At 41.6% G+C, this 27,405-nt stretch overlaps 1 protein-coding gene across 4 annotated transcripts in view; it reads left to right on the top strand.

Annotated features, from left to right (window-relative positions):
• RAF1 (Raf-1 proto-oncogene, serine/threonine kinase) overlaps positions 1-27,405 on the top strand; it is a 74,868-nt gene that overhangs the window by 44,743 nt on the left and 2,720 nt on the right. Inside the window, exons 3-15 of one of the 4 annotated variants that reach the window (XM_060111590.1) lie at positions 7,623-7,735; positions 8,578-8,673; positions 10,493-10,595; positions 10,888-11,045; positions 12,652-12,750; positions 14,443-14,596; positions 15,195-15,254; positions 17,704-17,731; positions 17,839-17,966; positions 18,320-18,437; positions 24,507-24,591; positions 25,372-25,548; positions 26,781-26,827. In XM_060111590.1, the coding sequence (XP_059967573.1) occupies positions 7,623-7,735; positions 8,578-8,673; positions 10,493-10,595; positions 10,888-11,045; positions 12,652-12,750; positions 14,443-14,596; positions 15,195-15,254; positions 17,704-17,731; positions 17,839-17,966; positions 18,320-18,437; positions 24,507-24,591; positions 25,372-25,548; positions 26,781-26,827 (1,366 nt within the window). The remainder of the gene's footprint in view (positions 1-7,622; positions 7,736-8,577; positions 8,674-10,492; positions 10,596-10,887; positions 11,046-12,651; positions 12,751-14,442; positions 14,597-15,194; positions 15,255-17,703; positions 17,732-17,838; positions 17,967-18,319; positions 18,438-24,506; positions 24,592-25,371; positions 25,549-26,780; positions 26,828-27,405) is intronic. The other 3 variants (XM_060111593.1, XM_060111592.1, XM_060111594.1) reach the window with 3 other exon arrangements.

The raw sequence follows: 27,405 nt of genomic DNA, 5'->3' as shown, positions 1-27,405 counted from the left end.
GATCATGTTGCCCATCTTATAGGCAGGCAAAATCTTCACTGTCACTTTGAGTCTTTATTTATTTAAAAATTTTATTTTAGCGTTTTGTAGTTGTACCTGTTTTTGTTTTGTTTTGTTTTTAATTGAGGTATAGTTGATTTACAATATTGTGTTAGTTTCAGGTGTAAAGTGATTCCGATATATATATATATTTCAGATATTTTCCATTATAGGTTATTATAAGATATTGAACAGTTCTTTGTGTTATACAGTAAATCCTTGTTGCTTATCTATTTTAGGTATAGTAGTTTGTGTCTTTTAATCCCATACTCCTTATTTATCCCACCTTTCCCCTTCGGTAACAGTAAGTTTGTTTTCTGTATCTGTGAGTCTATTTTGATTTTGTGTATAGATTCATCTGTATTATTTCTAGATTCCACATTTAAGTGATAATCATATAATATTTGTTTTTTCTGTCTGACTTCACTTGGTATGATATTCTTTTTTTTTTTTTTTTTAAGTATTTATTTATTTGGCTGTGCTGGGTCTTAGTTGCGGCACACGGGACCTTTAGCTGTGGCATGTGGGATCTAGTTCCCTGACCAGGAATTGAACCTGGGCCCCTTGCATTGGGAGCTCAGTGTCTTAACCATGGAACCACCAGGGAAATCCCAGTATGATATTCTTCAGTGACAATATTTCATTTCTTTTTTATGGCTGAGTAATATTCCATTGGTGGGCACTGGGCTTGTTTCCTTGTCTTGCCTATTGTAAATAGTGCTACTGTCAACTGGGGTGCATGTATCTTTTCGAATTAGAGTTTTCATCTTTTCTGGATAGATGCCCAGGAGTGGGATTGCTGGATCATATGGTAACTCTAGTTTTAGTTCTGTTTTTGTTTTTAATAAATTTATTTATTTATTTATTTTTGGCCGTGTTGGGTCTTTGTTGCTGCATGCAGGCTTTTTTTTTTTCTAGTTGGGGCGAGCGGGGGCTACTCTTCGTTTGTAGTGTGCAGTCTTCTCATTGCAGTGGCTTCTCTTGTTGTGGAGCGTGGGCTCTAGGGCACGCGGGCTTCAGTAGTTGTGGCGTGCGGGCTCAGTAGTTGTGGCTTGAGGGCTCTAAAGCTTAGTAGTTGTGATGCATGGGCTTAGTTGCTCTGCAGCATGCGGGATCTTCCTGGACCAGGGCTCGAACCCGTGTCCCCTGCATTGGCAGGTGGATTTTTTTAACCACCGCACCACCAGGGAAGTCCCTAGTTTTAGTTTTTTAAGGAACCTCCATACTCTTTTCCATAGTGTGTGCACTAATTTACATTCCCACCAGCAGTGTAATAGGGTTCCACTTAGGGTCTTTGTTAATTGGCTTTCCAGTTGCAGATTTTATTGCTTTATGTTCCTTTCACACCCCTTGCTTTATCCCAGCTCTTGGCCTTCATTCTGTTGTTAGTCTTGCCTGAAATGTCTTCTTTACTGACATTTCCTCTAAACATATAGTACATTCTTCTTTTTTAAAATTTATTTATTTATTTATTTATTTATTTTGTGGTACGCGGGCCTCTCACTGTTGTGGCCTCTCCCGTTGCGGAGCACAGGCTCCGGATGCGCAGGCTGAGCGGCCATGGCTCACGGGCCTAGCCGCTCCGCAGCATGTGGAATCTTCCCGGTCCGGGGCACAAACCCATGTCCCCTGCATTAGCAGGCAGACTCTTAACCAGTGCGCCACCAGGGAAGCCCTTTTTATTTTTATTTTTATTGGATTACAGTTGATTTACAATGTTGTGTTTGTTTCAGGCGTACAGCAAAGTGAATCAGTTGTACATATACATAGATCCACTCTTTTTTAGATTCTTTTCCCAGATAGGCCATTACAGAGTATTGAGTAGAGTTCCCTGTGCTATACAGTAGGTCCCTATTAGTTACCAATTTTATATATAGTAGTGTGTATATTATATATAGTAATGTGCATATTTCAATCCCAGTCTCCCAATTTATTCCTCCGCCCCTTACCCCGGTAACCATGTTTGTTTTCTACATCTGTAACTCTGTTTCTGGTTTGTAGGTAAGTACATTTGTACCCTTTCCTTTTTTTTTTTTTTTTTTGCAGTACGCGGGCCTCTCACTGTTGGGGCCTCTCCCGTTGCGGAGCACAGGCTCAGCGGCCATGGCCCACGGGCCCAGCCGCTCCACGGCATGTGGGATCTTCCCGTACCGGGGCACGAACCCGTGTCCCCTGCATCGGCAGGCGGACTCTCAACCACTGCGCTACCAGGGAAGCCCTGAACTCTTTTTTTAGATTCCACATATAAGCAATATCATATGATATACATCTTCCTCTGTCTGACTTACTTCACTCAGTGTGATAATCTCTAGGTCCATCAGTGTTGCGGCAAATGACATTATTTTGTTCTTTGTTATGGCTCAGTAATATTCCATTGTATATATGTACCACATCTTCTTTATCCATTCCTCTGCTGTTGGACATTTAGGTTGCTTTTATGTCCTGGCTATTGTAAATAGTTCTGCAATGAACATTGGGGTGCATGTATCTTTTTGAATTATGGTTTTCTCCAGATATATGCCCAGGAGTGGGATTGCTGGATCATAGGGTAGTTCTATTTCTAGTTTTTAAAGTAATCTCCATACTGTTCTCCATAGTGGCTGTTCTAATTTATATTTCCCCCAACAGTGTAGGAGGGTTCCCTTTTCTCCACGCCGTCTCCAGCATTTATTGTTTGTAGATTTTTTGATGATGGCCATTCTGACTGGTGTGAGGTGAAAATAGTACATTCTTATGGGGATATATTTCAAAGGGTTCTTTGAAAAATTCTGTTAGACATTTCTGGTGATTAAAAAATTGTTTTGTTCTGAATATTAAAGCAAACTGTTCATTTAAAAATTTTTTGATATTACAGGTATATTGAAGGAAATAAAATTACCTAGGAAAATTATTTTGGTAAATTTCCTAGGACTTGTGGCAAAGCTGGAGGTAGCTTAAAAATCACAGCTCTGGGCCTCCCTGGTGGCGCAGTGGTTGAGAGTCTGCCTGCCGATGCAGGGGATACGGGTTCGTGCCCCGGTCCGGGAGGATCCCATATGTTGCGGAGCGGCTGGGCCCGTGAGCCATGGCCGCTGGGCCTGCGCATCCGGAGCCTGTGCTCCGCAACGGGAGAGGCCACAACAGTGAGAGGCCCGCATACCGCAAAAAAAAAAAAAAAAAAAAAAATCACAGCTCTTTTCCAAGGGCACTAAACTAGCCAGTTATTCCTGCATAGTTTCTGACACAAAATCTCAACTTTTCTACGAAATTACTGCTCAAAAAGTTTCTTACTATCCTGGGAGGGGAAAAAAAAACACCTGGTTGAAACAGAAAAGTGAAGTTGTGCTAATTTTGCTTGGCGTCGGACATTTGAGAAAACCTTCCTTCAAAACGTCCACACCTCCTCCTTTCCCACCCTCTGTTTTTTGTGTAAAAGCAGTGCATTGTGTTTATTCTGTGTACCTAGGCGAGGCAAGGTTCCAAGGTTGGCAAGTACAGTCCAGAGTTTTCTCAGTTTGTTTCTAACAGTTCAACTCTCTCCACTTTACTAAAACTTCCTTTATACTTCTTTTGTGACCCTAAAGAGCCTTCCAGTGACAGTGTTGTACATTTAGGTACATTCTGAACTGAAGGCAAAACTCAAAGGCATTTTAAAGTGTGAGTAAATTTATTTTTGTTCCCTTTCCTGAAAATGAAAGTTTAATGGCTGGCAAAATAAATAATCCCCTTATATTTCAACAGTAGTCTTTCATTTGCAAACTGATTTTTACCCATTATTTTCTCAGTAATTTTCTTTCTTACCTTAAGTGGAGAGCCCAGATGGGAAGTCTGAATGTGATGGGAAGCTGAAGATCATCTGGTGCTGCTTCTGGGCGTTACTGCCACTGTCTTCTCCACCCCCATCTACTAGTTTGCCTGGAAGAGTGGGAAACTTAGTTTGGCTTAATAATTAAGTGTATGGGCCTTTAAGACAACAAGGCCCAAATTTAAATCCCTGTATTGCCTTTTATAAGCTGTATCATCTAAACAAATTACATAATATTTTGAGCCTCTGTTTCCTGACCTTTATAAAATGAGGCTCATGCTGACTACAGTGGCTAGTTCATAAGTAAAATGGCAGTTATGATTATTTCTGAGTGTTTTCTATATCTGTGTATACTTTTAAAAAATTTTTTTATTTTTGGCTGTGTTGGTTCTTCGTTGCTGTGCATAGGCTTTCTCTAGTTGTGGCGAGTGGGGCCTTCTCTTGTTGCAGAGCACGGGCTCTAGGCACGTGGGCTTCAGTAGTTGCAGCACACAGGCTCAGTAGTTGTGGCACATGAGTTCTAGAGCATGCGGGCTTCAGTAGTTGTGGTTCGCGGGCTCTAGAGTGCAGGCTCAGTAGTTGTGGCACACGGGCTTAGTTGCTCCACGGCATGTGGGATTTTCCAGGACCAGGGCTCGAACCCGTGTCCCCTGCATTGGCAGGTGGATTCTTAAACACTGCGTCACCAGGGAAGTCCGACATTTGTGTATACTTGACAGCCTTCATTTGAGCACAACTGGTGGTTGGGGATGACTGATTTGGAAGCTTGACTTCTCTCTGACAGCTTTTGAGAAGGTTCTGTCAGAGAAAGTTAGTTTCTTCTGTTTCTTTGACCAGAGATGGACTGTTGTGTCTCTGGAAGAACCACCTTCTTTCACTAGGCACCCAGCTTCAGGGGAGCATTGAAGGAGGAAGGAGTCATTTGCTGGCCAGCATGGCCAGTCAGCAGTTTCTAATCATCCCCAGATTGCTTCACTGCTGGAGCCCAGAATGACTGTCATAATCACTTAGTGGGCTCCAGAGATTAGTCAGATTTAGCTGATTACAACCTGTGTCCGTGGGGAGTTAGTTGTAGAGAGAAGAGTGATAGAGAGGATCTACGTCTGATTTAAATAATTTTAGAATAATTAGTAGTGGCCTGTTTTTTGAATTTTTCTTGTCATTTGTTTTGTAAACATGTGTCTCTTTGACTAACTGCTGCTGCTAATTATTATTGGATGAGTGATTGGATCATAGCTGAGGCCCATTAATTACCACTGGAATCACCCGAGAAGCAGTTTAAAATACAGATTCCTGAGCTTCATTCAAGATGACTGAATCAGATGGATGTGTTAGAGGGGGCAGGCCAGGAAAATATATTTTCACAGGCTCCTCAGATGATTCTAATACCAGCCACGTTTGGGAACCCCACTGGATTAGAAGATATTTAAAGAACTGTCTAGCTCTTGGAGCTGTGACTTTTAATGAAGATTAAATAGCACAGATACCACTTTACAGTTTTCAAAGTACTACTGCACAGTATTTGATACAGGTCATGTTTCTGTTAATGTGTGTGTTGATTTACTTTTTATTGTCCTCATTCTTGGTGTATTCATAGTTCAGATCATTCTCTCTCCCTTTACTTTGTTGTTTTGTGTCTGGAAGCTGGAAGTTAGTGGGATATTTCTAAGGGTATCACTGCTTCAAGAAACCTTTAAAATAAACTTGTGAAACACTGTAAATGAATATTTAAAAATATTTTAAACCTTTAAAATAAGTACACACATCACTCACCTCCCTCTGGGAAGGGGCTGGGTTGACCACTGTCAGATGTCACACTTTCACCCAGTGGAAGGACTCTACTTGGGGCAGTTTGCAAGCACTGCTGATCTACATTCTGTTCTCTCTACAGCCCATACTGTCTAGTTGCCTTACTTTTGATTAACTTTATTGGCTTTAAAAACAAAATGTATAGGGCTTTTATTGAAATGCTTAAGAGCTTAGGTGAAATTTTTATATAGCTGCCATTATTAGAACTCTGGCACTCACACTTTATGTTAGGCTTTTTTTTTTTTTAAGATATATTTATTTAGTTAGTTTATTTTTGGCTGCATCGGGTCTTAGTGTGGCATGTGGGATCTTCATTGAGGCATGCAGGATCTTTTTATTTTTTATTTTTTAATTAATTATTTGTGGCTGCGTTGGGTCTTTGTTGCCACATGCGGGCTTTCTCTAGTTGTGGCGAGCGGGGGCTACTCTTCGTCGCAGTGTGTGTGCTTCTTGTTATGGTAGCTTCTCTTGTTGTGGAGCACGGGGTCTAGGCACACGGGCTCAGTAGTTGTGCCTCGTGGGCTTAGTTGCTCTGCGGCATGTGGGATCTTCCTGGACCAGGGATCGAACCCGTGTCCCCTGCATTGGCACGTGGATTCTTAACCACTGCACCACCAGGGAAGCCCTAAGGCATGCAGGGTCTTTCATTGCAGTGTGTGGGCTCTTCGTTGCGGCACGCAGGCTTCTTCTCTCTTCTCTTCTCTTCTCTCTCTCAGTTGTGGGGTGCAGGGTTTTCTCTTCTCTAGTTGTGGCGCACAGGCTCCAGGGCGCGTGGCTTCCAGAGCCTGTGGGCTCTGTAGTTTGCAGCACGCAGGCTCTCTAGTTGAGGCGCATGAGCTCAGTAGTTGCGACGCGCGGGCTTAGTTGCTCCGCGGCATGTGGGATCTTAGTTCCTGCGTCCCTTGCATTGGAAGGCGGATTCTTTTCCACTGGACCGACCACCAGGGAAGTCCCTCTGTTAGGCTTCTGAGTGCCTGCTGAGTTTTTGAGGATTGGGTACAGGGGGATGTGAAGGGGCGTATACTGCTAAGGCTGTGTGGAATGGGTGTGCAGATTTATTTAAACTAGCAGTGATGTTTGTCCTGACAGCAGGGCAGAGGCTTTATTTCCTCCACTTCCTGCTTGCCCTCCCTAGTCTGAAGTGCATGTGAGATGGAATTTTTGTTAGGAATATTAACCATTTTGTTGAAAATAGGTTGAAATACAAAGTTTTGATGAGAAGAACTCATGTTTGTTTATAGATTGGGTTGGCTTATTTTCCTTTCTGGTGGATATTTATGCTTGCATGAACATTTCATTGAGTCAAACAAATTAGAGATGTAGAAAGGGAAAGTTGATCATTTCTCTCTCCCAACCACTTTCTCATAAGGGTAACAGCTGAGTGTCTATCTTTTCACACTCATATAACATATATAGGTTCCCCACCCTTTAAATAATCTTACTCTTTGTATTATTCTGAAAAATATTTTCCCCCAGTTAATATGAACACCCTCTGACGAGTCATTATAAGTAATATATTAGCAGCACCGTGTGACACATACAGATGTTCTGTACTTTATTCAAGCACTTACCTATTGCTGGACATTCTGGGTGCTTCCTCTGTGTGTGTGTTTGCCATTATTGTTGACCCTTGGACACCTCAGGGGGTTATGGGCGCCAGCCCCATGTGCACTTGAAAATCCGAGTATAACTTACAGTCAGCCCTTGGTATATGTGCTCTGTATCTGCTGTTCCATATCCTCGGATTCAACAAACCACAAATCATGTAGTACATGTAGTACTGTAGTATTTCCTATTGAAAAAATCCACGTATAAGTGGACCTGTGCAGTTGAGAGCCGTGTTGTTCAAGGGTCAACTGTACAAGCAATGCTGTCATAAAATCTTCTACATATACCCTTACAGACTGATGGATTTATTTCTATATTCACCTTTCCAAGGGATGTGCTTGTGCAACCTGTGTTGGTTCTAAAGGTGACCCTTTGTTTGTAGGTCAATGTGCGGAATGGAATGAGCTTGCATGACTGCCTTATGAAAGCTCTCAAGGTGAGGGGCCTGCAACCAGAGTGCTGTGCAGTTTTCAGACTTCTCCACGAACACAAGGGGTAAGAACTCAAAAGTCAGCCAGCTCTTCCTTCATACTAGTAAGGATTTCCTAGCTTCAAATAATAACTGTTTTCATAAAAAAAAATTGTACTAGCTTCCTATAGAATAGTGAATATTTGAATACCCTTGTTTATAAAGAGACAGTTCAGAAAAATAAGATACCAAGAACTTGAAAATTTTGCTTGAACATTGCATTGGAATATAAAATACATGTTAGTTGTTGGATAGTGTTTCCATAGAAGGAAACAGTAATGTCAGCTTTCTCTAGAGCAAGATTTTTGTGTTTGCTATATTGCAGTTAACAGAGTGGGTACTCAGAAAGTGTTTCATTATTATTTATAGTTAAAGAATACTGTCTTTAAGAGATTAACTTTTATAATTCACTCATGTTTATTCAGTTAATATTTACTGAATCCCAGCAGTTTGACAGACACAGGGCTGAAAGATGCAGGAGAATTTCTGCTTCAAGGAGGATCAGTGTAGTTCATCCTATTCCTAATGGTGGTAGCAAGATAGAGGCATTGCCTCAAAGTCTAGGAGTAATAATACCCCGTAGCATCAGAGCCATCTGTGACTATCTGTTACTTGTTACTGTTTCCCCCCAAATCTGGGATAATAACCTTAATTTTACCTTCTTCTTGGAAAGTACTGGTTCTGTTATTGATCTTTAGCTTACATCTTTTATATTTCAAGGGGCTCCCCAGCTTGAGAGACTAGCCTAGGGGATGAGTACTCAAAATGTTGCTGGAATTTGGCTCCCTGTTCACTGATGCCAAGTAAAAATACGGAGACAGAGATTTGGAAGATAAGAAATAGAGAGGCTTTTTATTTTCTTTGCCAGGCAAAGGGAAGACACAGCAGGCAAGCGCCTCAAGAACTGTGTCCCCCTGTCCTGGGGAATTACAGGGGGTCTTACAGGTGGAACTAGCAGTCCAGGGTAAGTGATAAGGATAAAAGTGGTGAAGGTCTTTTATTCTTCTTCTTGCAGTATTTTAAAAACAGTCACCGTTGGCATCAGGCAGCCTGGTAATTGGGTCCATTTATCTCTGGGTTATCAGCCGGGTGACCTTCTTTATGAAATGTAAAGAGCTACAAGGGGTGATTTGCTACAAGAGAATGCAGCCAGAATAAATGCCAGGTGCAGGGAACAATTCATATGGAATCAGAGTAATTAGCTTTGTTTAGTTTTGTGAAGGACAAGTCTAGCTACAAGTGTTTGTTAGTAGTAACAGCTAAAGAATAACCAAGATTGCTTAACTCTTTCAGGCCTGTTTATGCTGTTTCCCCAGCCTGTTCATTGTTTATTTTCCTTGTTTATCAGAAAAGTTTCATTTCTATTTTTGCTGCAACAGAAAGGGTGAGCATAAATTCATCTGTTTATGTTATTCCTATCAGCTTAGGTTTTTTTTTGCTGAAGTGCAAATCTTTGAAGCAGATGCCAGTTTTATGTGGGTACAGTCCCAGGTTGGTCCCAAAGCCAGTGCCTAGTGCTCCCTAAAGACTAGAGAGACTCTGAGACAGTGAGGGGCTTGAGCCACTCTTGTCCACGGCTGTATTTGTTTGGAGCTACCCTAGGTTCTCTTTTGGATGGATGGCACCTCAAGACTGATCAGGAAACAGGACTCACCCTCTCCTTCTTCATTAGGGCAAAGCAGGACTTTGGAGTAATGTTTGGGTTTCCCAGACCTTGTATAGGGAATTATATTAAGGGATGGATTATTTCCTGCCATGTAATCAGAAAGGTGGCTCTAATAGGCTTCTCGTAGGTGAAAGGAGAGGTTAGAATGGTGCTGTATATGTGGTGTTCTCTCCCTACCTGAGAATATTCTTCCTTCAGGAGTTGGGCCAGATAAACTAGATAAGGCATGAGAAAGGAACTGGGAATTAATTTTTACTTAAATGTACCCATTTTTCTGTCTTGTTTAGGCACAGAAAGAGTGGTTTCAGAGTAAATTTTAAGACAGTTAAGTCTTTCATCAATTTATATGTATAGACTCTGCAGACAGTTCTACAGATTTGAGCCCAATCGTCATAGAAAAGTGCATTTTATTTGTGATTCCTTTCTATTTATGTATTTTCTAGATTGAAGTAGGCTAGTGAAGATTAAATTTTGCTACTGTAGCAATATTTATAACCCATTTTATAGGATTTTAGGATTTTTATAGGATTTTAATGTTATAAAGTCCAATTTATTGCATATTTCCTTTATCATGAGATTGTTTTATTTCATTGTTTAAAAAAGCTTTATTCTAAGAGTACAAGCTTTGGAGTCTGACTGACCTGGATTCCAAATAGACCGTTACACTCTGTGTGTGGCCTTGACCAAGTTACCTTCTTAGAGCCCCATTTCTGTCATTTTTAAGATGGGAATAATAATGCCCACTTCATAGGTTTTTTGTTTTTGTTTTTTTTTCGTATTTATTTGGTTGTATTGGGTCTTAGTTGTGGCAGGCAGGCTCCTTAGTTGCGGCATGCGAACTCTTAGTTGCAGCATGCATGTGGGATCTAGTTCCCTGACGAGGGATCGAACCCGGGCCCCCTGCATTGGGAGCACGGAGTCTTATCCAGTGCGCCACCAGGGAAGTCCCTGTAGGTTTGTTGTATGAATTAAATGTCAGTGTTGTATGGGATTTAAGTTAAGTTTTATGTTTATGTAGCACGAGCTAAATGGTAGCTGTTGTTATTACTGGTATTCAGCTCTTTCACCTAATTTCAGTATTCCCCTTTCATACTATGTTTTTTTAAATCCTCTTCAGTAAAAAAGCACGTTTAGATTGGAATACTGATGCTGCCTCGTTGATTGGAGAGGAGCTTCAAGTAGATTTCCTGGATCATGTTCCACTCACAACACACAACTTTGTAAGTTGCAGATCTCTTCTCTCTTTGTGGTATGCTGGGTGCTTTGGCTGGCACAATAGGAATTTCTCAGAGATAATAAGTATATATGTTGTTGGATTGTTTAAAGCTGTGCCATTGTTTACAGTAAAGCAATTTAGGTGTCATTAGATCATAGATGTACTTTAATTTCTGTGTATGAATTTTACAGATGTTGGAAGTATGATTCTTCATTCTAATAAAACCTCTTGGGGGTCAAGAAGGAAATTATTTTGTTTTTTATTCAGTATAATTTACACCTGTGTTCTTGTTCCAGGCTCGGAAGACCTTCCTGAAGCTTGCCTTCTGTGACATCTGTCAGAAGTTCCTGCTAAATGGGTTTAGATGTCAGACTTGTGGCTACAAGTTTCACGAGCATTGTAGCACCAAAGTACCTACTATGTGTGTGGACTGGAGTAATATTAGACAACTCTTGTAAGGCATTGTTCTTTTTTCAAAGAATATAAGGGGGCAGGGAGATATAAACCCCTTTTGAGGATGCATACTGTATATTTGACAAGTCTGGGTTTTAGACTTATTAAATGCATTGTCATGATCTGGAAACGATCTACTTTAGAAACATGACAGCTCCGAAACTAGCAAGTTTTGAGGTGGTATATAACACTCTTAAACGAGCTGGTAGGAGTATTACCTGTCAAATAGAGATTGATATACTGTGCTTCAGTAAGGCAAAGAGCAGAGGGATATGAACCCCCCCCCCCAGACTTTTTTTTACTAGGTTGCTAGTAGACACTACTCTGTCTACTCTTAAATAACACCGAACAGACCTCTGACATCAAGAAGGAGCAGAAAGTTGGTGCTGTTTTCTTCACCTCAAACTAGGGAAAACATTAATCTTAAAATGATATTACAGTAAACCTTAAAAAACACATGTATCGGGGCTTCCCTGGTGGCGCGGTGGTTGATAGTCCGCCTGCCGATGCAGGGGACACGGGTTCGTGCCCCGGTCCGGGAAGATCCCACATGCTGCGGAGCGGCTGGGCCCGTGAGCCATGGCCGCTGAGCCTGCGCGTCCGGAGCCTGTGCTCCACCACGGGAGAGGCCACAACAGTGAGAGGCCCGCGTACTGCAAAAACAAAACAAAACAACAACAACAAAAAAACCCCACATGTGTCCCTCAGGAGACAAACCAGTTACTAAAATATATTCCATATAGACAAACTGGTTTTTTTAGTAAGGTTTAAATTAAAAGTTACATATTCCAAAGAACCTCTTAAAAACTATTAACAGGGATATGAAAAGTCAAAGGTGAACTTTTATCCTATTTTGAAGGTACTAGAAAAACTAAGGGAATGTTATCATTAAACTACCACGGGAACATCTTTTTTGCTTTCGTGGTAGTCACGTGTTGCTTTTGCAAAGAGAGCTTGGGTAGCATAAACAGCACAAACTTGGAGTCTAGCAGAAATTGGTCAAAATCTCAATGTTGTCATTAACTATCTGTAATCCCCTCTGAGTCTAAACTCACTCATCTGAAAAACGGGGGTATTACCATGGTTGCAGTGTTCTTTGGAGGCTTAACTGAGATAACATGTGAACTTATCGGGCACCAAGTGCTCATCTCATGGAGGGAAGATGCCCAGTTAAAGTTAATATCACTTTTCCTCTTATTTATGACTTTTGGTGCTGAAGGTGATCTATCCTTCATATTTCTGTCTTCTCATTTGTGCGTTTCCAAGACAATGTTTCTGAAAAGCTCTATGTGATTTAGGTTATAAAGTGCCCTACTCTAGCTTAAAAGAACACATTATTTTGATATGGCTGGACATTGGGCCAGTATTTCCTAGAAATGCATACTAGAGACTCTGTGCTCATTGGCCCGTCAAGACTGTTCACATTCTGTAGTCATTCAAACCCAGTCACTTGGGTAGCCCCTTACCCTGGGTAGCCTGAAATGGTCCAGGAAAATGTGACTAGGAAAAGTTGAGTTTGAGTAGCTGTGAGTTTGCAAGGCCAGGCAGGCTGACTGTAAAATTACTACTGCAAGTCTATGAACCAGTCTTCCTCTGATTTCATTTAGGCTGTTCCCAAATTCCACTGTTGGTGATAGTGGGGTCCCAGTACTGCCTTCTTTGACAATGCGTCGGATGCGAGAGTCTGTTTCCCGGATGCCTGTTAGGTATTTTTTTTTACCTACTGCTTTTCTTTTGGAAAGTTGTATTGGGGCAGGTGGGATTGAAAGCATGAATACAAGAGTTCCCTTGCGTTCCCTCCTTTCTCTGTGTAAACCCTTCGCTGCTTCTGTGGAACTCAGCATTGGCGTTAGAGCAAAACTCTAGAACTTTTTCTCTGTGGTCCTCTAGTTCTTAAATTCTGGAAAGTGACTCTGACTACAATTTATTCTATTATCCTAGCATGTCCCTTGTATCTCATTACATTTTAAAGAGTTTGAGATTTTGCCTTCCTCAGTATGCAGTGAGCCTCAGGGAGAGCATCCCAAAACGATATACAATGATTCGGTAAAAATAAAACCCTCAACTTTGAAATGCTTATATATGGCCTTGCATTGCTAAAACCATGGTATTGGGTTGGCCAAAAAGTTCGTTCGGGTTTTTCCATAACATCTTACGGAAAAACCTGAACGAACTTTTTGGCCAGTCCAATATTGAATAAACTGCTATCTTGAAAAGAATCTAATTAGATTTTTAATATAAATATCTCTTTTAATGTGCCTGTGAGTTTGCACATAATTTGTCTTTACTCTGTTTTCCAGCTTTAAAATCAGAGTTTTGTTGAGTTCACATTCCTTACTGTTACACATGAATTTGGAACCTAAAATAAATCTACATCTTTGTCCAAAATATGTGACTTTAATTTATATATAATCATATAATATTTACTGGCCTTTGTAAGACTATCATGGAAATTGTTAAAGGCAGTATATCTCGGAACAAGGAATTTGTACTGAAGTGATACCTGGATATATTTGTATATGACTTTTATTTTTCTTGATAATTTGAAAAGCAAACCTGACCGAAAAACTGTACTTGCTTCTGAAGATTTAGGTAGAAGAAACCAGGCCTCTGAAGGCATTAATGTTGAATTGCCTGGAAAGGCAATTGCGATAGAGCAATTTCTCTTAGAAAAAAAGTCTTTTATCTCTTGAATCTATGCATGGTGCTACTTGAATTTAAACAAAACTCCGAGTAATCTTTGGAGCAAATAATGAAAATGTTATGCCTAATGCGTGTTCCCAGTTTGGTTGGTGGGAGAGTGGCGTTGGGTAAAAGAAGCCAGTGATAAATTTCACAGTTAGGTATTGAAACCTAAAAACTGAATTCACATTAATTGATTTTGTGAGCTGTTTATGGGGGGAGAGAATGCACAGTGGATAAAATGCTGGCCTGTTTGCAGACATGCTTGGCAGATCTAACCGTCTATCAAAAAATCTTCCTTAAAGTTTTCTAATTTAGTCTCTAAATTAACCTGGGCAAGTTCCAACTAGCTTTAGTAGGGGGTCGTATTGGTTGACAAATGCTAATCTGTTCTTTCCCAGAGATGGTCTAAAAATTCGGAGTATCCTGTAGAGGTGATTTATTCAATAAAAGAAAACTTATAACGTATCATTTCTTTTCACAAGAATTCTGAGCACATATATTATTTACTTTTTAAAAATTTGCATGCAAAGGCATCTAAACAGAAGAAACATTTTAAGTGGTGCCTATTGAAAGAAAGGAATATTTTTTGTCAAAGTTTGTAGTATAAGTAGGGTTTGCCCCCAAGTATCTTAATGAAATAGGTAGTTGAAAGACTTTACCAATACAGAGGCCTGAGTGTCAACCATGGAATTTTCTTTCTCCTTCTCACCTAGTTCCCAGCACAGATACTCCACACCCCATGCTTTCACATTCAACACCTCCAGCCCCTCCTCTGAAGGTTCCCTCTCCCAGAGGCAGAGGTCGACGTCCACACCTAATGTCCACATGGTCAGCACCACCTTGCCCGTGGACAGCAGGATGATTGAGGTAATAGGGTCCTTTGCGGGTGGTGAAGAGTGTCAGTTAGTTAGTCGGGTGGGGTTGATGGTTGTGTCAAGAGAGTTTTGGGTTTCAAACCTGATAAGGAATGTTGCAGCACTTTGTCAGGTCTCTGGACTTTTCGAATTTCTTATTCACTGCATCTTGAGACTAGCTTAATTAATCTGGTTGGTATATCATTCAAGTGGAGAACTGAAATTTCCTGAAGAAATGTTAACATTTGAACTGATTGTTTCCATGTTAGATTTGAATAGGATCTCATTGAGCTAGTGAATAGGATACATAAAGAGTAGTTTCTTTTTCATGTGGCAAAGAAAAGAATAGTGATAGAGGACTACAAACTCTCTGAAAGACTTTAAGTGATTTTATTTAGAAATAAGAGGGTGGAGTCACAGGATTTTAATAATCAGGTATTTAGGGAGATATAAATGCGCAAAGCTAGTGTTTTCAAACTGCTTTTTCTTTTCTTGGCTTTATTGTATGTTCTGTTTGGTTTGCTTTCTAGTTCATCTTTATTAACAACTGAATACACTTAAAATGCTTCCTTTGTTCTTTATTCTTCTTATTTCTCATTGCTTTGGACTAGAATAACAGCCTGAATGCCTCTCCCAGGGCGTGGTCCAGACGATTTTGTTTGAGGGGAAGAGTAGGTATTCTTCTTCATGCCTTTGCTTTCTTGTAAAGTAGCAGGATTGCTATAAGACTGTCAGACAGTAGCCTATCAAAAATGAAACAATCACTAAAATTTATGTTTCTTGTCAGACTTGGTCTCATGTTTTCTTTTTTGGCCATAGCATATTTGGGAGTAAAAAAATAACTTTATGTGGTATTGCTGATAGGTGAAATCAGTTTCTCAAGTGAGATTTTGAGGCCAAGGGTATTAAAAAAATTTTTTTAAATCATTTTCAACTAAAGACTAATGCTAGATTTGTTTAGTTGTTACTCAGCAGCATCACTATTCTATTTATATTTTGCTTAGAAACAAAGTGTGTCAGTTTGGTTGGTGTGCCTTGAAAATCCTTTGATAAGCTTTTATCAAAGACAGCTGTGCTCTATCTACATCATGAATTGTTCCTTGAAAAACCTCAGGGCCACCCACTACCTCAGGCACAGCTTTACGTACCTCACTCAGACCTCAGATCATTTTCAACATACTTGTCCTACTGATCAGACATGGGAGGGGCTCAACAAAAGAGTTGGCTTTCGAATATGGGGCCTAATATGGTCATTTGGGGGCACCTTGGTTATCACAAGATTATTGTGAGGGGGTCATGTGTATGCAAGCTATGAGTTTTATTGTCTCTATTGTATTGTCACTAGCCCTGATGATAATACAGTAATATACCAGTTACTTTTCTTCTGATATATGATTTAGTCCTGTATAAACACTCTAATACTTAGAGGGAACATGAAAAGTGAAAATTCTTGAAGTTTTATTATAGAATAACTGGCACATCTGTGGTGCTTAATCCTCTCTGTACTTTAGAAGCAGACCAAATTTTGATTCCTGTTTTTTAAAAATCACATATGATTCAGCCTTTTAAAAGTACACTTTCTTGCTTTGTTTAAGTTCTCTTTAATATTTAGATTTCGAGATGATGATAAATCAGTCCAACTGTAGAAATTAGCACAGAATTAAGTATGAGGTATGTAAGTGGATACAGGGAAGAAAATTACGATGACATTAAAAAATCCTAGTGCATGGGAATGTACTTCTGGCCAGTAAAAATACATTGTGCCACGCTTTGACTAAAAACAAAGAATAGATTAGTTGAATAATAAAGCTACAGCTGCTAAATATTCTCCTGAAATTCAAGTTATTTTTGGACAAAGTTTTGTCTATCTGGCAGTCATCCTGTCATACTTAAAAGCATGCAGGTTCCTAGGTTTCCCGCCTTCCCTCCCAGACATATTTCAATCAGTCCTAGTGAGGTGGAGGGGCTTGGGAATCTGTATTCTTAAACACCTCTCCTGGTGATTCTGAAGACTGGCCAGGTTTGAGAACCCCAGAACCAGGCTTTATTGGTAAATTCTGAAGATGTTTGGGTGGGGCTGTGAAAGTGGGTGAGGGGCAGCTTGGCCTGTGATTCTTCTTACCTCTTGTAAAGATGTCATAGAGTGTGAGCATTCTGGTAACAGTTGTGTGAAAAAAAGGATCCTGTCTTTACTGTGGTTATACAAAGAAAACAGAGTAAGACTTCCAAGAGAAATAATCCTCTTTGAGGATATGGGGACCAAGTGTTTTTCTGTTATTGTTATTTATATACTCCAAGTGAGGATTTATAAAAATGAGGATTTAGGTCTCATGGAGAGCCCTGTGATTTAAACTGTTCCAACTAAACAGTTTAATAAATTCTAAAGGTAGCCTTTGACCTCTCACCTGAGTAGAATGTAACTAGTTTCAGAGCTTACCCATAAGATCTGAGGAGCATTTTGTGATGAATGAGCTCATGGCTGAGATCCGTGGGTGGTGATTTTTAGTTCTGTTTCTGCCACCTACTGGTTGTGTGACACTCGCCGTGTTCCTTTATCTGTTCACATGTGTTTTCTTATATGTAAAATGTAGGTTTTATATTAGGGGATTTATGGTCCTTCCAGCTTTCTATGATTTTAGGTTTGGATAAAATATGTAGTCGTGGTGCTTACCCATAGCAAATCCAACTCCTAGAGGAGTAACGGTGAACTTGCCACTGAACCCCTCATTAAAAATATTATTATTTTTTTGAGCTTCAGTGGAGCAAGATCCCCAACCACTGGAAGGATCTCAGCTTGACAGTAACTTTGCCAGCCTCCCTTTAAAGAGTATCAGTCTGCAGTGTGCACTGCTTTCTAGAGAGAAAAAAGAATGCTGCTTTATTGTATATGAGAAATTAGCATCAGTCCTCCTAATATTTGATGATAACAATCTTGGAGATATTGGCCACAGACATTTGATGAATTTAATCAAAGAAAAGTTAGAGTATGTAATTAGACCTTTTGTGTTTTAGAGATTTTATAATCCACTTTGCTCCTGTAAATCCTTCTCCTCCCTTTCCCTCCCCCAGAGAACATCTTTTCTAGTGCAGAAATTGACCAGCTTTCCTTTTCTGTTTCAGGATGCAATTCGAAGTCATGGTGAATCAGGTACTTGTCTAAGTCATTTAGCAAATAGTCATGGGCTTTTTCTCTTTATGCTGTGCATCTTCTGTTGGCTTACCCATGTGTGAATTCTGTTTGTCTTGTCTATTAAGCCTCACCTTCAGCCTTGTCCAGCAGTCCCAACAATCTGAGCCCAACAGGCTGGTCACAGCCCAAAACCCCTGTGCCGGCACAGAGAGAGCGGGCACCGGGATCCAGCACCCACGAGAAAAACAAAATTGTGAGTGTGATCAACAGTACCTCTTGCATGTTAGGGTTCAATAAGAAAAGCTTAGTCAGAAATGAGAATGCCTTTAATTTTAGGGTTGGGGGATTCTAATTAAATGAATACATTATAAATGTCAGTGCCATTTTTGGCATGCTTACATTGGAAAACTTGCTGGGTTGTTGCAAGGCGGGGCACAACTAAAATGGTATTTTCTCAAAAGACAAAAACTGGAATTATAGTTAATATGTCTATCTTTGAAAGATATGGGAATGGATGGAGCTGGGTTGATCTTTTCTTTGACACTCTCGTTAAGCAGACTTTTAACAGTCCATGGAGTATATATCAGTGATCTCTGCTTGTTTTAGAGGCCTCGTGGACAGAGAGATTCAAGCTATTACTGGGAAATAGAAGCCAGTGAAGTGATGCTCTCCACTCGGATTGGGTCAGGCTCCTTTGGAACTGTTTATAAGGGCAAGTGGCATGGTAAGTTTGGGGCCCCCCCTTTACTACCAGGGTGAAGTCACGTTTCAGTCCAGAGAGGGCCAGGCAGGCTCACGGCAGCACTCTCCAAGGGTACTTGATTGCACCTGAAGACTGAACTTAGCGGTATCTCGGTGACGTTTCATACTGTTCTGTCTAAGACTCAGCAGTGCTATAATTGGTATGAAAACGTTTTCAGGATAATGAGAAATTGGTGGAAAAGAGTTGAGCACCATAGCGAAGTGTCACAGTCTCTTATAAACTGATGAATGAATACAGTGTGCGCCCGGGAGGAACAGGCTTTGAAGCTCCTTAAATGTGTTTAAGAGTCTGTTGCTTTTAGGAGGGGCATGGATTCTGGAAACTTAAAACTGGAAAGGACCTTAGAGATTTTACATACCAGAAAACCAAGGTCCCCAAGAGGGGGAACTAACATACCCATGGTCAAACCGTTGGGCACAGGAAAGCCAGGAGCCTCCTAAAACAGATTTTCTTTGCTCTGCCCTGGGATGGATTGGTTGTGGGAATCTCTATCAAGCAGGAATGCACAGACTTAATTCTTGAATCTGTGGGGAGTTGACATTCTTATTTTAATGGAAACACTCTGTCACTTGGAAGAAACTTTCTATTTTAAGGTCTGTAGCCAAAGCTTCTGTATTTTGTCAACATACTTAACATTTCTGTCAGGTTTTTAATGCCTCTGGCTTTAGGATGTCAGCCAGAAAATAGACTGTTTTCTGGAAAATGCAACATTGTTCCCCAAAAGACATCTCTTCTAAATTCAGATTTTAATAAAGCAAACAACAACAAAACCACACACAAAACCTAAAGTGCCTAGATGCCTGTGTTTCTACTTTGGATGCCACCGTATTTATCTTTATACATAAATGGACAAAGTTATGAGCGTAAAATACATTAGAGCATTAAAATTCAAGTTGTTAAAAACTGAGAAACACTGTGGGTTTTCCACCTATAACTAATCATCTGACAAATTTCTCGTTCTTTGCAGGAACTGGCAAAGGACTGAACATTTGTAGATACATGTAGGGTGATTCCTTTACTTTCAAAAATTGCATCTAATATACTACTGGCCTGCCTCCTGGGTCACTGAGAAATTATGCTGTTGCAGAATATTTTCTAAATAGATGTCATAAATGTCTTGGTGATCCCTTAGAAAAGAAAAACACAATTTTGTGAGATTGCTTGTATCTGAGACAAGAAGGCTATAAGTAATTGCAGGAAGTGGAGCAGAAAACACTGCTTTTAATGCTTCTCTTAGGAGCATTTTATCATTTTTATCCGTTTTTAAGCCTCAGCTAAAAGCCAATACATGCAGTTTAAGTTGCGCCCAAATTTAAGCTTCCTCTGATTGAGCACTTTTATTTGGGGGTTCATAGTTTTTCAGAGCATTAGATTTGCCACAGTACTGCCTTGAGCTTCCGTTTTGTCTCAGTCTTGAACTTTTAGATGATGGTAAGGAGATGTATTTGCTATAGTGTTACTTCCATAAAGACAACTGTCAGGATGTAGCTAACATCTAATGCTTTAGGATTCTACTTTTTCTAACTTAAGAGTGTCAAAAGTTGGAGGAGTGAGGAGCAGTGGACTTTTAGCCCCTCAGAAAGCAAGCCGTGGTATGTGAATGAAAAGGAAAATGAGAGGGAAGGAAAGCGTAATTTCTAGATTGAGTATTTTCTGCTATATTTGCTTCCTTTTTTTTCCCCCATTGCTTTTCTGATTCCTATATATAATAGAACGTTTTATTCAATTTCTTATAAAAAATACAGCTGTTTTGGTGATCTCCCCCGCTGCCCCCACTGATTCTGCCCGTAGGCTGTGAACAGAAAAGGTCTTAAAGCAGCCAAAGTGGAGGCCTCAGATCCGTGAACTAATAAGTGCACTTACTTTATGTACAGAAGAGACCCTTTTGGGCCCAAGTGCAGAGTGCCCTTTTGGGCATGAATTTGGGGTCTGATTTGGCAGCCTCTGCTAATTACAAACAACACATTAAAAGAGATGAAGATAGCAGTTGAAGCTGTCAGACTGTTAGCAGCGAGGTCACTTACAGCATGAGAAGAAGGCAGCAACCCCCTCAAGAGCAGATCCCCAAACCTGAGAACACTCTTGGGCCACAGTGTGAAGTCAGCAGCCTGGTATAACCATGTATGGGGATCCCCAGCCCAGCCTAAGGCTGAGGTTTGTCATTTTGACTGAGTCAATAAGAACTGGAGGAATGGCGTTCATTCTATTTCTGTTCTAGAAAGCAGGGGTGTGTATAATAAGTTTTAGACAATCTCAGATGATTAAAGCAGGGAAATTAATTGGTGTTTAAAAAGGTAAAAACAGGGCTTCCCTGGTGGGGCAGTGGTTGAGAGTCCGCCTGCCAATTCAGGGGACACGGGTTCGTGCCCCGGTCTGGGAAGATCCCACATGCCGTGGAGCGGCTGGGCCCGTGAGCCATGGCCGCTGAGCCTGCACGTCCGGAGCCTGTGCTCCGCAACGGGAGAGGCCACAGCGGTGAGAGGCCCGCGTACCGCAAAAAAAATAAATAAATAAAAAAAGGTAAAAACATTGGAAATTCACCAGTGATAGTAGCTCTTCCTTCTTCAATGGTAGATGAATAATATTAACTTAATATCTTACTAAAAACATAACCAGTTGCCATGTATCTTAAGTTGCTTGTACTACATTTGCCTCTGACTTTACTATGAAGGGAAGGTAAGAAGTTCTGGTTTGACGAATAATGAGTGCTTCATGTAGTTATTAAGCAGTGTTACTGAATGCCTATTGCACGGAATGCTGGAGAGGTGGACTTAGTCATGATGTGCTCGGCGCCGAGGACTGCTGAGCGACTAAGTCCCCGGTATTCCCTGCTAGAGGCTGTGCCCACTTCCAACTCCAGAGCTTCAAACAGATAGCTTTTCAATTCATAACTTGCCTTGCTGACAGTTGCATCTTAGAGTTCACTCATTTCTTCAGCCAGTGTTTCCTGAGCATTCTTCTAATACCGAGCATTTTTCTAGGGGCTAGGAATGAAGTCCTGAGCAAAACAGATAAAAATTCTTTCTCTTACGGAGTTGATATTCTGGTGGGGATAATAACCAAGAAAAGCAAAGTGGATACTGTGTGCTAAGGAGAAGAATGGAGGAAAGCAGTTATAGAGTGGCAGGCCTGGTTCATAGTTTTTAGTAGATTGGTTAGGGAGGAATCTGCTGAGGAAGTGGCATTTGGGAAGCAGCAACAGCAGATGCAAAATGGGCCACTCACCTGGCCTGTCCGAGGAACTCAAGGAAGTCTGAATGGCTTTAGTGGGATGAGAGAGGGAGAGGCTAATAGAAGTGAGGTCTGGGGTGTGGGTTATAGGGTACCATAAAGACTTTGGATATCATTTGGGTGAAATGGGGGTCTCAGATTGTGCAAGACCTTTAGGAGGTTTGCCCAGCCTTGGCCTGAAAACCAGAGTGATAGGGAGCTCATGAGTTACCTGCAAAGTCATTCTAGTTCCGGGCATTTCCTACCAGTAGAAAACTGTTCTGTATAGGAGTTGAAATTGGTTTTCCTATGGTGTTTGCCCATTGTTCCTAGCAGACTGAGTCGCTGGTATGGCAGTCCTTGGAGGGTACACATACAAATGAGGGTGTGCTGTAACGCAGAGTGTGGTCTCTGGGTTTCAGTAAGAAAGTGCGCATAATCTGTTACCATAACTGTTAAACCGTGAGCTGCCTGGCCGCTGGATCCCTACGGTGCTGTGGGCTCTGTTTTTAGTTTGACCCTGTTCAGTCTTCCCATCAGTGACTTGCATGACTCAGGTATTGTGGATGACTTACACAGCGGTGTCATGCAGATTTGGATAACAGGATTTGGATTTAGAAAGATGGGAGGATTTGAAGTGTCTATGATGATAGAACAAAGAGAAGATGAACTTTTAACAGGAATAAGTCTTGTTCACGAGTCCAGAAAGTAGATGCTAGAGGTGGAGGATGTTCAGCTGACAGCAGGTCAGAGCGAGTCACTGTGAACAGGCTTTGGCTGCTGATGGATCATCTGAGGTCTGAGGTTGCATTGCTGATCAGGTCCAGAATGGGTGACGCTGAGGGTGAGTTCAGCGACGACTGGAGCATGCCCAGAGAAAAGCTGTGAGAAAGGGAAGGACTTGCAAAACTAGGCTCATGAACTAGGAAGCAACCCCTTCTGAGGGACCACCCAGCATCTCCCCAAGTCTTTCTTCTGCATCCCTGTCTCCAGCCTGTCCCTTTAAACCTCCATCTGATGCCTGGCCATCTGGCCCTTCCTGTCAGTTGACTGCCACATTGAGTCAGTTCACCTTCTCAGGGTTTCTTGCCTCCATCTCCTCCTTTTTATCCCTACAGTCACCAATGTGCCTGCATTGCACCTGCGTTCTTGTAGCAGACTCCTCCTCCCTGGCCTCCCTCCTGTCCTACAGGTGTCAGATCACATGCTATATTAGAGTTTCCCAAACACAACTTGGCGTTTCTCTCATCCCCCTTACCTCACCTCTGTTCCTGGTGTACCAAGTCTAGAATAGCCCCTTCCTTTGGCTTATATCCCATTTCCTTCAGAAAACTTTCCTATATCCTCTCTGCCAAGATATTGACTCCCCTCCTCTGTCATCCCCCCACCCCAGTCCTGTCTTGGCTCAGACTGCTCCAGAATGGGCAATTATGCAGAAGACTCTTGTCCCTCTACTCAGTCATAAGGAACTTGAGGTTGGGGCTGCATGGTTTACCAGGTCCGTCTTCCTAGATATAAGGCAGCTCTGAATATAGCAGCAGCTCTGCCATCCAAAGTCAGCAGCACCTTCCAGGCAGCCCTGGGCCCTCAGTAAGTTCATGCGCCAGTGAACTGGATAAGAACCAATTTGGAAGCTGCTGCTAAGTGGGGATTTTAGCTGTAGATGATACAAACAAGAGATCACAGGGCAACAGTTAGGGACCTATCATAAGAACCATCTCTGTACCATTTAGTGCTCCCCAAAAGTGGAATGAGTGCTCCAGCAGGCTGCAGGGGGGTGCTGCCAAGGGCACATGCTCAGTTGTGGAGGAACTAAGTAAGTCACCTCCAAGTGCCACTGAACTTAACTCCTACTTTTGTTTGACCATTGTATTTAGTAAAGTTATTTGTCATGAAAAGCTGAGGTCCTAATAGGGCTTCAGGTAATTTATTATCATTACAACTATTATGAGTATGACATAACACTTCTGAAAGTGGCTTCTAAATCGGCAGCACCTATAAAGTAGAACTGATCTCTGGATGTTTCTGAAGTTTTATGAAGAGGCTGGTTTTTACTCACAGTGATGACAGTCAGTTACTAGTCAGTATTTAGTTAGAAGTACAGCTCTTGGAGTCAGACTAGGGTTCTCATCCTAGCTCCAGCACTTTCTTTTGGCTATATGACTTTGGCCAAGTAACTAAACTTTAGTTTGTTGCTTGTAAGATGAGGACAACAGTATTAACGTCATAGAGCAGCTACGAGGATTAAAGGAGGTAACACCTGTGAGAGCAGACAGTGCCAGGGTATAGTAAGCAATCAGTATTAATCATTAGGATTACTTTCTAACGGCACTGAAGGCCGAGAGGCATAATTTCAATATATGTCTTTGAATTTGTACAAGGGAGCTTCTCAGGTCTCATTGAAATGTGGCTGCTGAGTTTAGCATCAACTGCTTACTAACTGGCCTGCTTCCGGGCCCCAGCCTCCTGGCCCCGAAGACTCAGTATTTGCTGGGCCATTCATATCCATCTGCTGATGTCATCCTCACAGGCCCAGGTTTTGACCTGTCACACATGACCTCACCACTGGGGATGCCAGGCTTGACAGGAACAGTTTAAACCAAGCTGGTTCAAGGCCTGTGGGGTGGTATTTTAAGGAAAGTAGTATAATCTAATCTTTTAAGCTACTTGATAATTCAGAAATTTGCATAGTATTTGTTCTATCTGTGTAGGTATATGATTTTTGAATAAGTGATTAATTATATCTTCCTCAGAACTAGTGTACATGAAAAATAACAAAGTAAGATCATTCAACTGCACTGACTGTAAACTAATTTGCAGGAGACGTTGCAGTAAAGATTCTAAAGGTTGTTGACCCCACACCAGAGCAGTTCCAGGCCTTCAGGAATGAAGTGGCTGTCCTTCGGTGAGTAGAAAGCTGGCCTGTCCCTTGGTGTGGCAGGGGCGGGGTGTGGATGCTGGTACAAGCACTGTAGAGGAAGTAGGCTGCGTGGCATGACCTGTCTCTGAGGGCTGAGGGCTGGGACTGGTGGTGAGTGTTCACTGTGGAGTCCCGTGGTTGAAACAACTCCCTCATGAGTGAAAAGGAGCGGAAGGTTTCTTCCAGCTTATGCGCTTGTTAAGCCTTTAGAAGAGCCCCTTTTGATGAGCATACCCCCTTCCACGGCCTCAGGTCTCTGGGCTCACCACGCTGATAGAACAGCCCAGGTTCTATCTCTGGGTTTTGTTTTGACGTAGGGAGAGACGGGTTCTGTTTTCACATTTATTTCTAAGAACTCTTTATAGCTAAGTTGCCTTAATTTGGACTTCAAAACCGTCAGCTTTGAAGTCTTTGAGTCACTGTTTAGACTTGTAGGAATAAACTGAATGATGATGGATTCCATAGATGAGGGGTCCTTGTGACCCCTGTGGGGAGATTGGTGAATATATGCTGATGAAAGAGAACGTCCTCTGTACGATCAAGGCCAGCACTGAGGGCAGTGACGGCAGCCCCTTTGTCAGCTCACAACACCAGCTGGATCATCAGCAGTCGGCTGTGTTTGCTTTGCCAGCCCCTGGACTGTAAGCATGGGTGGTGTCAGGAACATGCAGGGTCTGGTCGGAGACAGTGGGAAAGCAGACTAGATCTCCCTATTCTTCAGCAGTGGAAGGTTCAGAGCCTTTTCTTCTCTCCTCCCCTCTCCAGCAAAACCCGGCATGTGAACATCCTACTCTTCATGGGGTACATGACAAAGGACAACCTGGCAATTGTGACCCAGTGGTGCGAGGGCAGCAGCCTCTATAAACACCTGCACGTCCAGGAGACCAAGTTCCAGATGTTCCAGTTGATTGACATTGCCCGGCAGACCGCTCAGGGAATGGAGTGAGTGAATGGCCTGACGCATAGAAAATCTGGGGTCCAAGGATCAACTTGTCCCTAAATCAGAACCAAGATTAGGAAAAGCCAAGCCCATTAAGTGACTTCTGTGATATTTTTGCACAGTGGGAAATGAACCTGTGTGGTGGGCCAAAGGAACAAGAAATTCAGGTTTATTGCCCACGCTGAGGCCTACCCCCTTAGGGCTCAGATTCAGGTTCCAGCAACTGCCCTCAAAATTCAGCCAGACACTCAACACAGTGCGGGTTGCCACCTTCTGATGGGCATCGTGTCTGAGGCGTAGCCCATCAGGTGTGCTTATTCCACGTAAAGGTTTGATCAGATGTCACATTCTGTGTAATTTTTCCTTTTGGAGAATGCTTAAATTAAGGTGATCCATAGCACCTCCATTAACTACTATCGTTTTGGGTCTTTGTGCTTGACACATTTCTCTGTGAAAGGGGTGTGCGTGTGCGTTTCATTCTTGGCTAAGCCAGGGCAGTGCTTCTCAAACTTTTCCTTTGAAGTACCCCTAATGGGGAGCAGGGGGAACTCCTCATACCCTCCGACGACTAGGAACTTAACTAAAGCTGTGCTTGCAAGTGGCTTATAAAATCTCATGTTGTATTTTTAAAATTCATATGGAATTTGCATTGTATACATTTTCAGAAATGACTAGTCAGTTATTTTTTAGAGATGAAATTCACTTTTAAAATTCACTCCTCTAAAGTGTACAATTCAGATTTTTTAGTATATTCACGGAGGTGTAAACCATCGCCACTGTCTAATTTTAGAAGATTTTCAAGATACTAGATGAAGCCTTTTGTGTCTGGTTTCTTTCACTTGGTGTGTCTTTGAGAGGTTCATCCATGTTGTAGTGTGTATCAGTATTCCATTCCTTTCTGTGGCTGAAGAATATCCCATTGAATAGATATACAGCGTTTTATTTGTTCATCAGTTGATGGATATTTGGGTTGTTGGAATTACTTTTTGAATAAAACTGATGCTTAAAGAAGACCTTCCCTGTTTGTGCTGTGGCCTCACTTTCAGGTATAAGTCCTGACGTGGACCAGGCTGAACCAGTGCAGGGCCAATCCCCGAAAGTGAAAAAACTAGGAGTTTTTTTGAGAAAACTAGGAGTCAGGCCTTGAAGTGTTTTAATTCTTAGATGTAATTTGAAGCTGCTTTCTACCAATGTCTCTCAAACTGGTTTTAATAGACTTACTTTCCCTTCACAGCTACTTGCATGCAAAGAACATCATCCACAGAGACATGAAATCCAACAGTATCCTTTGGTGGTAGTTTCATCTGACTGCTCAGTTCTAAATTTAGGACACTTTTAAAGTTTACCTCAGCAAAAGTGACTCTGGAAAGAGTTCCACAGAAGTTGAGATACCTGTTTGGGTTATGCTTGGAACAGGCCTAATTTTTAAATGCTCTTTATTACTAAATTTAACTTGGGAGAATGGGCCTTTTGTCTTTTATGCTTACTTCTAGTTTGTGGACTGTATATCTGGTCAGACAGTAGCTGCAAGCCAAAAGTTGCAAGATTTAAAAAATTACTACTTAAAATTGTGTTTCTTGAATGCACAGAAATGGTTTCCTTAGAGATTACTGTTGGAATCAACCTTTTCCAAGACTTAATGTGCTTTTACGGAAGGGGAATGAATAAAGGTTTTTCTTGCCGTAGGGTGTGAAATGTAACAATTTTATGTCCGCCTCCCTCCCCGAGCCTTTCTCTTTGAAGGGAGTAATGGTATTACAGCTACACTTTGCTTCTTGGCCAGTGAGAGCCACAGCCGTTGTGTTGGGTCTCATGATGGGATGTGGCCTATTCTGGGCATGGGTCTGAGACATAGGATA

Source organism: Mesoplodon densirostris, chromosome 10, assembly GCF_025265405.1.
Source record: "Mesoplodon densirostris isolate mMesDen1 chromosome 10, mMesDen1 primary haplotype, whole genome shotgun sequence".
NCBI classification, from domain to species: Eukaryota; Metazoa; Chordata; class Mammalia; order Artiodactyla; family Ziphiidae; genus Mesoplodon; species Mesoplodon densirostris.
Note: the sequence above shows the minus strand (reverse complement) of the source record. Positions and strands in the feature narration are given on the sequence as shown.